The 15,899-nt window shown below is 52.8% G+C and overlaps 1 protein-coding gene and 1 long non-coding RNA gene across 7 annotated transcripts in view; one reads left to right on the top strand and one right to left on the bottom strand.

Annotated features, from left to right (window-relative positions):
• Positions 1-15,899, top strand: part of SEPTIN9 (septin 9) — a 95,580-nt gene that overhangs the window by 35,267 nt on the left and 44,414 nt on the right. The window contains exon 1 of one of the 5 annotated variants that reach the window (XM_031599151.2): positions 12,151-12,297. The exons of the other annotated variants lie outside the window; for them this stretch is intronic. Within the exon in view, the coding sequence (XP_031455011.1) occupies positions 12,243-12,297 (55 nt within the window). The 5' untranslated portion in view covers positions 12,151-12,242. Of the gene's footprint in view, positions 1-12,150; positions 12,298-15,899 lie in introns of those variants that run through there. 5 annotated transcript variants of the gene reach the window in all.
• On the bottom strand, positions 648-7,528 carry LOC149915356 (uncharacterized). 2 transcript variants are annotated; one of them, XR_016459123.1, is made up of 3 exons: positions 7,497-7,528; positions 5,865-5,965; positions 648-3,420 (listed from the first exon to the last, which is right to left on the bottom strand). It is a non-coding gene; the product is annotated as an uncharacterized LOC149915356 (long non-coding RNA). The 2 variants fall into 2 exon arrangements; XR_016459124.1 differs by lacking the exon at positions 7,497-7,528 and adding an exon at positions 6,059-6,363.

The raw sequence follows: 15,899 nt of genomic DNA on the forward strand, positions 1-15,899 counted from the left end.
AATTTGGCTGCCTAAAAGGTGCTTGTTGCCACCCATGTTGGCAGCTGCTTTCCAGGGAAGGGCCCTCCTGGAAACTGTCAAGGTTGGGGAACAGATAGTTGGTTGTGTTTGGGGTATTTTGTTTTCCAGAAAACTTTAAAAATCCCCAGTGGGTGGAGAGGGAAAGTGAACTATGGAAATTAATTGTGTGTCTCATGCTCTGAAATGAAACACACCCTGGGGAAGGCAATATCCTTCACGGGAGGAACAGCAGTGTTGGCCACAGACCAGGAAACCCTTCCCTCAGCACTGCCCCATGCACAGGGGCTGAGCACTGCAGCAGTGCCTGGATTTCTGCAGAAGGGCTGTGCTGGAGCCCTGCTTGTGTCCCTTTGCCCCTGGGGACACCCATGGCCTTTTATCCCATAGTCAGTCCCTGAACTGGGTAAGATCCACTCCTGGTGTTCTGTGCTCACTTCTGTTGCTGCTTCCTTGCCTAGGAGCTGTGTGTAGATCCACGGCAGCTGCTGTGGCATTGCCAATCACATCAACCCCACGCAGGGCTGTGTCCCTACCATTGAGACCATAGCTGTATTTTGGAAAAAGGGAAACTTCCCTGCTTGCGGGGTCTGGAGACTGCTCGGAAATGGGCCCCTTTGTCTGCAGCTGGAGAAGAACCTAATCTTGCCCGACACACAGATGAGGAGCTGAGCATGCACGGGTGCGGAGGAAGGGGCCAACTGAGAGTGGGCAGTGTGGGTTGTAATGGCTGAAGTGGAGCGAGGAGCTGCATGGCTGGAGATCTGCGAGCTGCTCTCAGCTGGGGGATGGAAAGATGAAGCGCGTTTATTGGGAAAGCCAGATGTGAGAGGCAGGAGGAACATCAGAGTGCTTTGCAGCAGTAGGAGTGGGGCTCACGCTGAACTCTCCCTTTTTTGGCTTGGTGCCCTCCTCCCACTCCTCTCGTTTCCTCCCAGCAGAGCTCAGACCCCGATTCGTTGCTGGCAGAGCTCTGCTCCCCAGCTCTACAAGGAGCCCCTTGTAGGGGGGAGTTTGCTCTGCTTTTAGGGTGATGCAGATAATCAGGGAGCATGAGCAGACAGCACATGCCCTCAGCAGCATTAAGTAACCACCCAAACCCAGCAGCTCACCCCTGTTCCTTCAGGGATTCCCTCATGCAAGGCTGCAGCTCTCTGGACAGCCACTGGTGCTCTGGTTCAGGTTGGAGCCCCTCTGTGCCATGACAGCAGCAGGCATTGTGCAGTGCCAGTAATGGGAAATCCAGTTCTGTGTCAGAAGTCCCATTCAAAGGCACCTTGCCTGTGCTCAGGACATTCTAGCTGATGGACTTTCCCATGAAATAAAAAGTGCTGACAGTTGACGTACAAATGTATGTGAAGTGAAAGCTTTTACCATCACATCTTACTGCTTCTGGCTTAAAACCCTTGGGGCACAGTGGTTTAAAATCAGGGATAGCTTCAGGGGGCAGAAGCTGTCTGAACTCGAGGAGCAGTTCACATTCTGTGCTGAGTTGAACTTCAGAGCACTGCTCCTCCAAACTAGTGTATTTTGCACAACTACCAGTTTAACATCTCTCTGCCTAGACACAAAGAAATAGAAATAAACCCACTGCTGGCTGAGGCTGTGGCTGATGTATGGGTAGGAGAGTTTTCAAGCAAGTCTGTCCATCACTTCAGCCACCAAAAATACCCCCATCACGGCCCTCTCCGTTCATTTTGCATGGTCCGAAGGCACTATACTCAGGTTTTTCCTCTCCGTGGAAGCGTAGGAGTGGTGTTTATCTCCATGCTGGCAGGCAGAGGAGGATGCCCCACCTCTGGGAGCTCCCAGGGCTGCGTGGAGCAGGGAAGCAGGACATGGGCTTCGAGGAGCTGCGTTCCATGGGCTTGCCCCAAAGCCAGGGCACTCTGAGACATGGAATGTGTTTCCAGGGGCCCTGGGGAAGGAGGGTGACAATAAATCTGGGTCATAAATAATGGCTCCTTGCCCTTCTAGGGATTTTTGACACACTGTGCTTTTCTGACAACAAATAGAGCAACAGACTGTAATCCTTGGGGGCTCTTCTTGGCTCTCAAGCTGAGAAAGCTCTGGCTCTGAGCAGGCTTGGCTGTGAGGAACTCCCAGATCTGGTGTGAAGATCGGAAGGGAAAGGCAGCACAGCACAGATAATGCATCGAGGGGTGTTTGTATTGCCAGGCTTGGAGATTTTGTTGTCCACTATGTGATCCTTGGCTCTGTGAGGCTGCTGGGCAATGCCTGGCTGTCCCAGTGACCTGGCAGTGAGAGGCACCCAAGGGGAATGCAGACCAAGCACGCCCTGAGTGCCTAACAGGTCTGACTGCTGGGGCAGGAAATTCATCCTTGGGTGCTGGTGTGGGCTGGGGGAGCCCTGGTGATGAGAAGAAGATAGGCAATCTTGTCTGGCTTTCAATGTGGCTGAAAGATAGTTACAGTCTTGTAAAGTATGAGACATACAAAAAGGTCCCCAGCTTTTGGAGCCGTGCAGGAAGCCCCAGCCAGCATGGACACCTTCACTGTGTCTGGTCTGGGACGATTCTGGCTGCAAGAAGCCCTATTCACCCCATTACTCATCCTTCTTACACACAGAGCACTGAGACCTTCCCAACAGACCCTGGCCGTGCCTCTCCTTAGTGCTTGTGCCCAGTTCCACTTGCTGTCTCCTTACAAGATGAGATTTTTATTTTGCTTTATTCCTTGCCAGCCTTCCTTGAGTTTTGCCAGCTCTTCTCCTTATTAGCTAAAGGCTGCTAGACATAGAAGGAAAGCACTGCATGTAACGTCCCTTTTAAATGCCTAATTCAGGAAAATTGAGAGAATTGTTTGCTAGCGCTGTGAGGGGCGTGCTGGGGGAGATGGCTGGGGATGGGATGGGGATGGGGACGGCTTGTCTTCACATTCTTAAGAACACAGATACTCAGCATTGCTGGCGTGCGAGAACGGGGCTGGACTATTGCCTTCTTTAGCTGCTGGAAGCCATCCAGGCTGCCAGTTCCTGCAAGCTCATCCTGTGGTTTAGTGGATAATACTGATCCTTGTTCGACTCCCACGCTTTTGTGCCTTGCAAACGGGTAGGGGAGGCTTTGCAGGGCTTGTACAGATCCCAGCTGTGGAAAGCAGCATGAGCACTCATTATGCTTTGGAGTGCTTGCTCCATGGTTTTAATAAAACATTAATTGTTACACAGGGATGACCATGAGAACCGTGGCAGGTTGAAGCTGACCAGCGTGTCTGCAGGGTGGAGGGTGGTGGCTGCAACTGAGCAGCAATGGCTATTTCTTTGAACTTAGCAAAGCGTCTTCTCAAGTGTGCTTATAGAAGTTCATCTTCTGCTGGCATCTCCTCTGCTAGGATGGTGTTGATGTCAGGATGTGGTGCAGGGAGCGGTGTGCAGTGGGGTTTCTGTGAGAAAGAGGTGACATTGGCTTTGGTGCTGGGATGTCCCCTGGGCTCTCTGTCCAAACTGGCTGCAGGGTGCAGCTGCATCTCCCATATCAGGTGCAGAAATAGGACTTAAAGTCAGATGGGGCTCCCAAAACTGCGAACACCAAAGCTATTGGTCATGTCTGACCTGGGATGCTGTCATGACCTCAGGCTGTGTTAGCATCCTCATCATGTCCAGGTGTGGACAGGTTGGGGACTTCTGCAAAGCACAGGCAGCACATAACAGTAGAATTTGCAAGCAAGCTGTGCGTTTCTGCCTGTGCTCCAAGTAGATCTTGGGATATATAGCAGATATATGAGGTGAGCAGATGGAGGTGTGAATGTGGCTGGCAGCAGACACCGATCATGGATTAAACATGTGCGTGGCAAGAAAGAGGCTTTCTTGGAGCAGACAGAGAGGGCTGTTGTTGCCGTGCAGCCATATTCATCACCAGCCCCAATGCTGACATCGTTATCAACGTGTTTATATGAAGCTTGGCTGCAAAATAGCTCATCGTCCTCAAGATTTTCCAAGTGAGTCTGTAGCTTTACTAAATGCTTCTTTTGCTGCGCTGCCAGAAGCTCTCCTGAGGCAGTGAAGGAGGTATCCTGTGTGGCCAGAGCCATCCCTGGCCCAGAGCTCTGATTCCTGTGTGTCTTAACTCTGCCTGCAGACTGGTGGTGGCCAACTGGGTACTTTTTATCCCGATGATCATAGAACCATAGAATGGTTGGAGTTGGAAGGGACCCTAAAGGCCACCCCTGCACTGAGCAGGGGCACCCACAGCTCCATCAGTGCTCAGAACCCATCCTCTGACCTTGGCTGTCTGCAGGGATGGGGCACCATCACCTATCTAGGCAAACTGTGCCACTGCCTCACTGCCTGTGATGTAAAAACTTCTTCCTTACATCCAGTCTAAGTTTGCCCTCTTTTAGTTGGAAAGCATTTCCCCTTGTCCTATCACAACAGACTCTGCTGAAGAGTATGTCCCCTTCTCTCTTATTGCTGCCCTTGAGGTAGTGAGAGGCCAGATCTCCCCAGAGCCCTCTCTTCTCCAGACTGAACAGCCCCATCTCCCTCAGCCTGCCCTTGTAGCAGAGGTGTTCGATCCCTTAAAGCATTTTTAGAAGGTATGCAGAACCTCAGCTCAGTTCTGGCCGTTTATTCTCTTGTTTTAATATATGTCATCTTACGGCTTCAAACTGTGCCAGGGGAGATTTAGGCTGGATGTTAGGAAATACTGCTTCTCTGAAAGAGTGGTCAGGCACTGCAATGGGCTGCCCAGAGAGGTGGTGGAGTCACCGACCCTGGAGGTGTTCAAGGAACGGTTTGGATGTTGTGTTGAGGGACACAGTTTAGTGAGTACTATTGGGGATAGGTGGGTGGTTGGACTGGATAATCTTGTAGGTCTTTTCCAACCTTGGTGTTTCTGTGATTCTGAATTGGTCTGCCCCATTATTACATGTCTGGGAATAACAGGATGCCTTCAGCTTACAGACAGAGGCAGTGCAGTGTGCAGGTATCCTAGGAACTCACTTTGATTCATTTCTGGGTGTGATGGCAGCATTTGGTTTTTGCACCCTCCCTTTTCCCTGCTGGTGTCAGGGGTGTGAGCAGAGTTTGGACAGTGTGCAGGTGGAGATAACAGAGCCCTGCAGTGTCTCTGCATGGGAGCCTGCCCAGCCCTGGGCAGGACTGGACCTCGCAGCGGATGAACAGAGCCTTTTCCTGTCCAGAGTTCACACTGTGACAACACCTCATGGAGCCAAATGGGAGCTGACACCCGCAGCCATCCCATCCTGCCCAGGTGTGTGTCCGGATGGCGATGTGCTGCTGGAGAGCCTCCAGCCTGCCCCAAACCTGGGCCCCCAGCTCAGTACCTCCCCAGAATTTCCCCATCCTCTGCTGGGATCTGCCTGCAGGGAGCTGCTCCCCCCCCTCACACTGAGGCAGAGCTGTTCCCCTCCCTGCTCCTGGCTGGCTGCGTGCCACCTCGCTGAGCTGGTGCTCAGCCCCCAGGCCCCTTTCCGTCTAGGGCAAACACTGAGAGGCAGAAAGCTGCTTTTGGCCTGCCTGCAGCAGATCTCTGCGCTGTTTTTGAATCCTTTCTCGTGGAGGCTGAAATCCCCCACTTCTCCCACTTGTATGTGCAAGATGCCAGGGGGCTTGGGGATGCAGCGCTAGGGCTGGCATCATTGAGGAAGCACCAGGTGTCCTGCCCTGGCCACAGCTCTGTGCTGACTATCTCTGTGTCTCCCAGGAGAAGGGAGGGCAATTAGAATTAAAGCAAAGACAAACTCTGCCCACATGCATGGTCTCGCTGCAGGCAGCTGGTCCAGCTTTGGGTACTCTGGGATAGGTGAGCCCTCTCTTTCCCATTTGAGCTCCCCTAGCCCAGAAGCTTGCCACGGGCTGATCTTACCTAGTTTTGTGTGTGCCCATGGCTGAGCTGTGTGCGCTGAGCAGTTCTTGCAGTGGTGGAGATGCGGGTCCCCCAGCCATCCGATAACATCAGCTGCAGGGCTGACAAAGGAGAAACATTATCAGCAATAATTCTCATCCCCGTGGAGAGAGAGGAGGTTTTGTAGCGGTTTTGCAGGGGTCCTTGTGCCCTACATCCATAGCTGGAAGAACAGGAGAGCCTCTGGCACCACTCAGTGTGGTGTGGATGTGGATCACTGCATCTCCACTACAGCTTTGGGGCTGCCGGTGCTGTGTGCTCCCAGGGGGATCAGCGGCTGTTCCACATCATTTTCAAAGGAAAGTGATGTTGGTTTTCCCTTCGCTCCCCTCCGCCTGCCCTCGTTTCCTTCCCTGTCTCAGTGCCGTGCGGGAGCTCCCGGAGGAAGCTGAGTGGGTGTGGGGCTGCGGCTGCTGTGGGAATTGTTCTTATCGAGCTGCTTTCTGTCCACAAAGAAGAAGAAGAAGAAAATCTTTAATGGAAAAAAGAGAGAAAAGGGGCCACCGTTGCCCTGCAGCCTGATCCGTGATGCTTCCTGGACCATTGCTGTGGGTTTTTTGGGCTTTTGTGCTGCTGCAGATTTCATTGCGTGCTTGAAATATCTCAGAGCCAGGAGAAGTAACTGGGGGCTGGTGCAGGGAGTGAGAGCTGCTGGAAATGGCCCACTGGGAAGCAAGGTAGAAGTATTAGGAAAAGCAAGTTTCCTGCCATTAGGTGGTGTATTTATTGCTGGAAAGTTTGGGGTTGAAAAGGTTGTGAGCAGGCAGCTGAAAGAAGCAGAGGTTTGTGTGCTCACACACCTCTCTCTGCCATGGTTACAGAAGAGCCTGGCTGCAATGCACGGGATTGGTGTCCTGGGTGCTGAGTTCCTAATTAGGAAATTTTCAGAAATAAGGATTTGAGGTCCCAGCTGATGCTCATCTCCCCCTTTTTGCATGTAACCACCATGTGGTGGAAGTGGCTGGGGGCTGCCCAGGGCTGGGAGTGGGCACTGTGATTTCCCCTGCAGCCCTGCAGGAGGGCTTTGCAGTTGGAAACGTGCTGTGCCACAAGAATTAAGCCCATACTTAATAATTGAATTACATAGGTTTTCTGCTTGGATCCTGAACGACTGCACTTCCCATTTTCTTCAGATAGTCTGACTTGAAAATGAATGAAAAGAGCAAAGACGTTGGGTTGGGGCTGTTGTGGCTGCCTGAGGTTCAGACAGATGCAATTCATAGGATGATTTGAGTTGAAAGGGAGCCTTAAAGGCCATCTGATCCCACTCCCTGCAATGAACAGGGGCACCTGATCAGGTGCTCAGAGCTCTGTCCAGACTGACCTCGGGTGTCTCCAGCAACAGAGCATGCTTCCCATGAAGGCATTCACTGTCCTTTAACCAACATGAGCCATGTTTCCCTTCTGCTGCACTGGGGACGGCCCACAGCTCCTCACTGACCTGCTGCACCACACTGCATTCTCCAAGGAGCAGCTGTGCCCCACCTTGACACCTGCATGGCTTTTTGCCCCTTCATATCATGGAAGTCCCATCATTGCTCCCATCACTGGCTGTTAATATCTTCTCATTTCCAGCCTGCAGCTCTTACTGACCTGCTTACACCGTCACCAGGGGTTGGCTTTGGATTCAGTGTTTTTGTTCCCCTGGCAACAGCAATCTCTGCCTGTGGTGCATCCGCTGGTGATGTTTCCAGCAGTGACACCCCATGTTCTGTCCCTCCCTCCCCCCGCTGCTCGTTTCCACTGGGGCTGGGTGCTCAGGATGACCTGAGATGAGTGATTTCCCCTTTGCTGCTGAAAGTACCTCATTTGTTTCATCTCAGAATTGCTCTTACTGCATCACATTGGTGGCTTGTGGTCATGCTGGGACCCACACTGCACTGATGTCCTTCGTATGGCTTCGCTCCTCTTGTGAGCAAAGAGCATTAAAAGCCTTTAGGCACTGTCCTTCAGTCCCTCTCCCAGGCTTCACCCATTTCTGTTTTCCAGCCTCTCAGCTCTTTTTGTGCACCAGAGGATGAGGTCTGGCTGCATTTCCTCCACCCAGCAAACCAGCCAATTGTCCAGCAGCCTCAAATCAGCAAACCTGCGCTACGGTTTTAAGCCTTTCCCATGATGCAGGTTTCCTTCCAAAGGAAGAGATGTGTGACCAACACTGAAGTACGGCCGTCCTCACTCTGCTTCCTACTGCATTGGAAGCAGGAAGGGTCTGAATCTGGGAAAGAGCATTTTTCATGACACTTCCTGCGTCATCAGCAGGGCTGAGTTCATGCGTCATCCCCATGAAAGCACAGGCAGAGGTGATGGGAACGGCGTCTGTGTTTCCTGTCCATCCCCACAGCCCCATCACACTGCTACCACCCAAGCAGCACCACAGCCTGGCCATGTCCTCCTGCAACGTTCTCACCGAGGTGGATGCTGTGTGCCTCAGTTTCCCCACCTTTAAAATGGTGTTCATAGAATCACAGAGTATCCCGAGTTGGAAGGGAGCCATAAGGATCGTTACAGCTTTTCCTGGTGGATTTGGAACAAAAGTGTGCTGGGGCAGAGGTGTAGAATCTCAGAAGCTGCAAGGAGCATGAGTGGAAAGGAAGGTCATTGCAACTGCCTACTTCTGCTTTGTTTCTTTTATCTTCTTTTTCTGTTTTCTGTTTGTTTTCTTTTTTCTTTTCTCTTTTTTCTCTCTTTTTTAAACATTCTCTTTCTTAGAACAATTTGACTTCTTGTTTCCCTCACCTTCAAAATGTGCTTTGTATGGGTTGCTGTGCCTTTATTTCTGTGCATTTGCAGTTATCCTGCACTGGTGCTGCATGTGTGGCAGCAGCCACATGCTGGGCAGGGGGTACATCCACCATGGGCAGCAAGAAAAGGCATTGGGTTTTCAGTAGAAACACTGGGAGCAGCTAAATACTATTATGAACCACCTATGCTGTACTTTCGGTCAGTAAGTCTCAAAGCATTTCATTAGAAGCAGCCAGACTAATAAAGAGTTCTGTTTGCTAATTAAAGGAGGAGGTGGAAGAGGAAGATGCTGGGGATGAATGACTTGCTATTATGAGCTGGATCATTTGGTTCTCGCAGCCACAGTGACTCATGGCACCTCGTCTCACCGGGTCTGACGCTCATGACTGCAGCAGATTGTGGGTCTGATAAGAGCTGCTCAGAAAAACCCTGACTTGTAGGAGGAAGAAAATCTGCCAGAAAGAATGCTTTTGTAGCAGCCTGCAAGCAGACTGCACAGTGCTGGTTCGTATGAGTGGATAGGAAAGTCCCCTTTCTGCATCAGCCTGTATTGGTGAGGGTCCTTCTAATGCTGATGCCCTCTGCCTCCTTAGGATGTTCTCTCTCTTGAGGCTTTTTCTCCTTGAGATGACTTTGTAGGTCTTTTCTGCCTTGATGGGCATTGTGGTCCCTCAGATCCACGATCAGGACAGTGATGGTGACAAGAGCCCAGGTTTCTTCCAGCTCTCATGGCATCGTGCCGCTTTCAGCTGGGTGTCTACAAGCCAGTGATCAGCAGATCTCATCAGCTGCATTTTCAGGGACAGGAAACCACTTGGGGGCCAGCAAAGCAACTTTGCAGGAAGCTGACTGCTCATCGGAAGGGCAGAGAGATGGTGGGGAGAAGGGCTGGGCAGTCGGTACCTGCAGTGATGTGGGCTGTGTAGGACACAGGTTGCTGTCACACTGTGAGCAAGCCATTTTTCTCATCCTCCTGCAGCCAGTGGTTTATACAACAGCATCTTGTCCAGCTATCAGCCCATCACCACCATGATGTCACACCACTCAGTGTGACATCTACCCTTCTGTGGGTATACCTCCAGGGACAATGACCCCACCACCTCCCTGGACAGCCCACTCACCACTTTTCCCAGGAAGAAATACTTGCTAATATCCAGCCTGATGAGGAGCTCCAGACACAAAGTGCAGGGAAGCAGTGGTGCTGCATCCCTCTGGGCTGGGTGTCTGCCTTTCTGGGAGCAGCACTGTAGTTAAACACAAGTTCTTGGGTTCTGGATGTAGCTAGCAAACTCAATGACTTGGCATTTGGTTCTTAGCTGTGGCCTGGATAGGAGAGTGATTTTTTGGTTCCATAAAATCTATGCCAGTGTCTGAGCCAGATGAAGGTGCAGAAAGGAGAGAGAAGGGTATGCTGAGCTCCCCAAGGGGAGCTGTGCACTGGGGTAAGCTGTTTACATACCTTCCTGCTTCAAATATTTACTGCAAGAACTCTGGATATTCTTGTTATTCGTTGCTGTACTTTTCCATCTCACTCCCCCCTTTCCGTGCCTTACGTGCATGTGGGTGCAACACCTCCCCTCCTGGCAGCTGTTTTCAATGAACATGGACTCTTATGGTCAGGATTTCTTGCTTCTTGGGACTCTTCTCCAGGTCTGTTGATTCACAAAACCTTCATTAACAGCACAAGTTAGATCCATGGTGATAGCATCATCCATCCTTAGGATACACAGAGGGACACAGCCACTAACGCACAGCGCCCAAACTCTTCTGCAGAACAGCTCTGAGCTTCCTCACATCTTTCCAAGTCCAACCCCTGGCACTGGGACACTCACTGCTCCAAATCAACCACACAATCGTTTTTTCTTCTAGCAGTTCACTTCTCATTGCCTCTGGTGGACCCCATCACAGACCCTCACTGTTCCCCACATGATGTAGTGCAGGGAGGCCGCCAACCTCCAGCACTGGGTCTACAGCTGAACCTCATGGGAGCTATGGAGGTGGGCAGGCTCTGAACATTACAAATGTGCTGCTTGATTCTTCCTAACATTGACCTTGAAACTTATTTTTCTTGCTTACAAAATTGATTTTTAGTTTGTCTTTCTTATTTTGCTTTATTTCCCCCCCATTTTACACTCTGAATAACGGTGAACAAGGGATCAATGATCCTTAATAACCCAATCTCAGCAGTGCAGCTCCAGCGAAGGGACTCATCGCCCATTTCTACCACAGCAGCTTTTTGCTTTGCAGATAAGTAAGGTGAAGTATTGACATCTGCATCTCTGCTTGCTTGGAACGGATTGCGGGTGTGATCTTGCACTTGACAAGAGAGGAAGAAAACCTCTTTCTTTTGAAAATCAATACTGGCGGTGTGGCTCAGCCAGCAATGGGCACCGTGGGACCAGCACAGACCTGGAACCATGGGAGCTGCAGGCTCAGCCCAGGCTGGGTCTTGTGCTCTCCTTTAGGAAGCCCAGAGCTGCTGTCTGTACAGACACTGCATCACACAACGAGACATTGATATTTCCGTGCATGGAGGTGCAAAATGTGCTGCTCTGCACTGTTGTGGTGTGTTGGTTTCTGCCATCACTGTGTGAGCGCAGTGAAAGAGCAGAGTGCTTTTTGTGAAGAGGAGGAGGAAAACCACTGCCCCTACCTTTAGAACTCAATACTTCTGTATTAAAGATGCATTCTCCAGACTAGCTAAGCAGTTTTCATGTTTTAAAATAATATATTAAAACCTCAAGCTATTAACTGTATGTAAAATCTAGGTCAGGAGTGCTTTCTGCTCAGCTTTATTATTATTATTTTTACTCTGCAGTTTTTGGAGTCTGGGTAATCAGTGCCATTGGTTTCGTGTTCTGGGTCACATGTGCTATTGGGAAGTCTGTGGTGTTTGCAGACTGGAAGTGGGAAGGCTGTACAATTGAAAGTACAGCAGAAGTGATGAAACACACTTTCTGCAGAAATGGACAGCAGCAGTACCGCTGTTTTGCATAATTTTTCTTTATGGTTCACCCGAAGTGGAGGGGACCTTAAAGACCACCCAGTTCCAACCTCTGCCGTGGGCCGGATGCACACAGCTCAGGCTGCTCAGCCCCCCCTCCATGTCTTCAGGCACCTCCAGGGATGGGGCAGCACAGCTGTGGACAGTGCCGGGGCCTCACCGCCTCTGTGTAAAGAATTTCCTCCTTAAATACGAGGAGAGGAGGTTTGCAAGAATGGAACCGAGTTGAGCTCACTGATCCTTGAGAGCATCAGCGGTGCAGCCCATTACTTCGGGTTGCTCGGGCACCCCAGGGGCGTCACATTGAGGGCGTTATCCCATCCGCAGCGAGAGTCTGAGGTTGGAGGGCACCTGGCCAGGACCCCGCTTACCGCTGCGCTCCGTACCCACAACCCGGCACGGCTCTGCTCGGGGCGCGGCGCGGTGACGGGCGCGGGCGGCAGCCAGTGTGCGGCGGGGGCGGGCGGGGCCGGGCCGGGCGGGGCCGGGGCGCTGCTGCGGGCCCGGAGCCGCGGGAGGCGGCGGCTGCCGCTCGCCCTCCGCCATTCATTCGGCCGCATCGGCGGCGGCAGCGCTCGGCGCCCGGCCTCGCTATGGCCGACCCGGCCGTCAACGCGCACCTGGAGGGCATCATCTCCGACTTCGAAGGTGGGTAGGGGGCTGCGGAGCTGTTCGGAGCGGTGAGGGGCTGAGGGATGGATGTTGAGGGGCTGTCGGTGACCCTAAAGGCGAAGATCCCCGACGCCGCCCGCATCCGGCCCCCCCCGCCCCAGCTGTGCGGGGCAGAGGTGGGTGAGGCGCTGCCCCGGCTCTTTTGTTTGGAGCGGACTCGCCCCGTCCCTATCTGTTAGCGCAGGATCGTACGGGACGCTTTTCTCTGCTGCTTTTTCCGAGTTGGTTTACGCACTTTTTCAGCCGAAAACGCGGCTGTGACGCAGCGAAAAGTTTGTGAAGGGCCAGGCGACGGCCCTTGTGTGGATTCTCAGATTTTGGATACGAGCACAGCCTCAAAGTAGCCGTGAAGTGGATAATGAACCCAAGTTTCAAAAATATCCCTAGCGGGAGCTGCCTTAGAAAGCTTTGCGTTTGTCGGGTAGCTGAGCTCCAACTGCCCGACGGCACTGCGCGGCTCGGTGCCGGGGGTCCCCTTGCAGCCCGTGCTTGGAGGGATGGATGGATGCCTTCCCCTGGGTGCCCGCTGGCTTTCCAGGGAAGGGAGGAGAACAGAAGCAAGTGGGAAGTGTGCTGCTGCCCATCCGTGGTTCCAGATAGGCTTTGGGGATGTCTCTGATGCAGCCATTGAGAGGGCGGTTCGGGGGAGCTCATCTCAAAAGCAGAGCTTTGGCAAAGCAGCAGCGTCCCCGCACTCAGCGTCCTGGCAGTGCCCCAAACTCAGCTCCGTGCAGCGGTTTTTAGAAGGGGGGAAAAAAAAAATAGAAGAGATCTCGGGGCTGTGATGAAAGCTTATCCAGCGGCCGTGTGTGCTGCTATAGGCTGAGAACTTCACCGCCTCCTGGTGAACTCGTTCTTGCGTTCTGCGAAGGAGCAAAGTATTGTTTTTCCTGCTGGGAAGCCGAAAGCCCCTCGGTTCCTCTTCCAGGTCGGGCAGGAAACGGGTGGCAGGGCTGGGGGCTCGGCGGGCTGTCCTGGGCTCTGCGGTGCCGTCACTCCGAGCTGCAGCCCCATCTGTGCCCCCTCTGTGCAGCCCCTGGGCTCCCGTCTGCAGCCGGAGCGGGGGTGGAGGGTGAGCAGGAGGCCGAGGGAAGCCACATCCTGCAGCAGGGCTGGGGCGAAGGGAATTGGGGCATGGAGCAGCCAAACACGCTGAGGGTTTGGGTTTGTGGCACTGGGCTCGCAGGTGAGTCTGTGAGTGTCCTTCGGGGGCGTGGGAGCTTCACCAGTGTTGGTGTGGTCACAGCCTTTTCCTTCGCCTGCCTCCATTGCATTTAAATCCCTGTGGAGTGAGAAACCCCAGGGAGCCCTGAGGCTGCTTGCTCTGGGCTGTACGTGTCCTTCAGTGGCACTGTGGTGCCCTTCCTCAGCCCCTGGGGCTGTGTGTTCCCTTCCCTATGGAGAGGCTACAAGAGCCTTGCCCTTCAGCGGGGATCCAGGCTGTGTTTCTCAATTTAATTAGTTCTCTGGGTTGCACAGCAGCTTCCCAAGAGCAGGGCAATTAGTTTTTGGCCTGTAGGGCTGTAGATGCAGTATTCATGTCTGCCGGGTGAGTTTCTTATCCTTGGCCAATCAGCCAAAAGTACCATGTGGCAGCAACACCAGATTGCTGGCAGCCAGAGCCCTCTGTGCTCCTGAACCACCTCGTCCTGAACACCTTGTCCTTGTCCCTGCCTGCTTTCCTCCCAGCATCTCCGCCCCACAGGTACCTGTGGCTACTAGATTACAGCAGGCAGTGGTATAAGGTCTTGGATGTGGGCTGGAGCTGTCACCCTCAGCTCTATGAAGGCTGTAGGGGCCCTTTTTGGAGTAGGAAAGGATAACAAACATTCAGCTGTAGTTCAGCTTCCAAATCAAAGCCGTGTGTGAATGGGGAACATAGCACAGCAGGCTGTATCCTGCACGTGATGGAGATGGCCATGTCCAGGCACCTACATGCCCACCAGGTTCCTCAGCACAGGCACTGAAGCCGTTTCTTTGACTGGCAAGAGTTTCTTTGCTTTATCTGGAGGAGAGCAGCACGAGGTCTTGCAGTTTGCCAGTGTTTGCAGAACGTCACCGTTGTGGGTTTATGGATTTTGGCAGATCTTCAGCAGCATTGCCAGTTCAATTCTGCCTGAGCCCTGTCCCTGTGAGCAGTGGGGATGGGGACCTGCAGCAGTCATTGTCTGGGCTGTAGCACACCATGTGTGGGTGTGTGAATGTTGTATGAAGCCCAGACCATCCTTATCCCACTTGGACTGAGCGATGCTGCGGTGTGGGTCTGTCTGGTTGCAGCCCTCCTGGTCTGGGAGAGGTGCACCCTGCTCATACCTTTTGGTTGGTGTGGTCCTCCTGCATCCCATGGTGTGCATACAGGGCTTGGTGTGTAGTTTCTGGGGAGGGAGAAGAGCCCATCCCTTGTGGAGCACAGCCCGTGGGGGGCTGAGGCTCCTTGTGCTGGAAATGGCTCACAGCAAGCAATGCTGAGCTCTTTGCCAGTGCTATCAGTTAACACCAAATCTGTTTCCTTGTAACGATGTTGAAACACAACATTTCCTAGCGGATACAATCTGCTAACAGCAGCTCTGTGGGGCTGTAAGTGCCAAAATCACAGGGTAGCACAGCGGGTTTGGAGGCAGCTTCCATGGCTGGAGCCTGGGTAGGATGCAGAGGCTGCAGCTCCGACAGCACCCAGCAGCCTGGTGGGGTGGCCCTGCTGCACAGCTGCTGCCCCACTGCTAATATTAGCAGCAGCAGAGGGACAGTCACAGCACTGTGTGGGTGATGTGCCCTGAGTGCAGTCCTATATGGAACCCAGGGAGGGGATGGCTCGTGTTTCCCTGTGTGTCCCTCTGGTCTGTGGGTTTGCATGGTGAGCTCTGGCGGGGCTGTGTGATGAATGGTGTGCGAGGCTCAATGCCTGGAAAAGGAAATGCAGAAAGCCTTTTTAGATTGTATCTCGGATCATCGCAGCCCTAGGAGTGAAACGAAGCTCCTGGACTCTAATTGTTGCATTTCCTGGGCTGTCCCTAAAACCTCATGCTGTGGCCAATCCCATCTGACCCTCCTTTATCTCCATCTGCTCATGGCTGCGTTGTTCACAAATGTCCTTGCAGCTCTGGGATGTGGTGGGCTAAGCTTTGCTGAGAGTTTTCTCTCTTTTCTCTTCTTCTCATCCACATTTCTGAGCCCAGATCAGGCAGATGGAAGCTCCCTGCCAACCACCCCACTTCATGCAGAGGTTCAGAAATCACCACTGGAAGGCAGGAGCTGTGTTGTCTCCAGCACGAGTGCTCTTTCTTGTGCCAAGCGGAAAAATTGCCTCTGCCTGGAGCCAGCAGCAGGGATCTGCAGTTGTGGGTTGTTTTTTCCCCGTGTATATTTAGTTCCTTGGGAATACAGAGGCTAGGAGGGAGTGGGAAATGGGAAGCACAGGATGCAGATCTCTGTTCACGTGAGCTGGTCTGTAGGGACAGTCTTTGGCCCATGGTAGAACGTAGGGTCGCCCAGAGATCGGTGTTTACAGCTATCAGATGCAGGGAGGGCTGGGTTGTGTGTCCTTAAGGATGGGCAACCACTGCAGCACGGAGCAGAGT

This window comes from Phasianus colchicus, chromosome 20 (assembly GCF_987193195.1).
Source record: "Phasianus colchicus chromosome 20, bPhaCol1.hap1.1, whole genome shotgun sequence".
NCBI lineage: Eukaryota > Metazoa > Chordata > Aves > Galliformes > Phasianidae > Phasianus > Phasianus colchicus.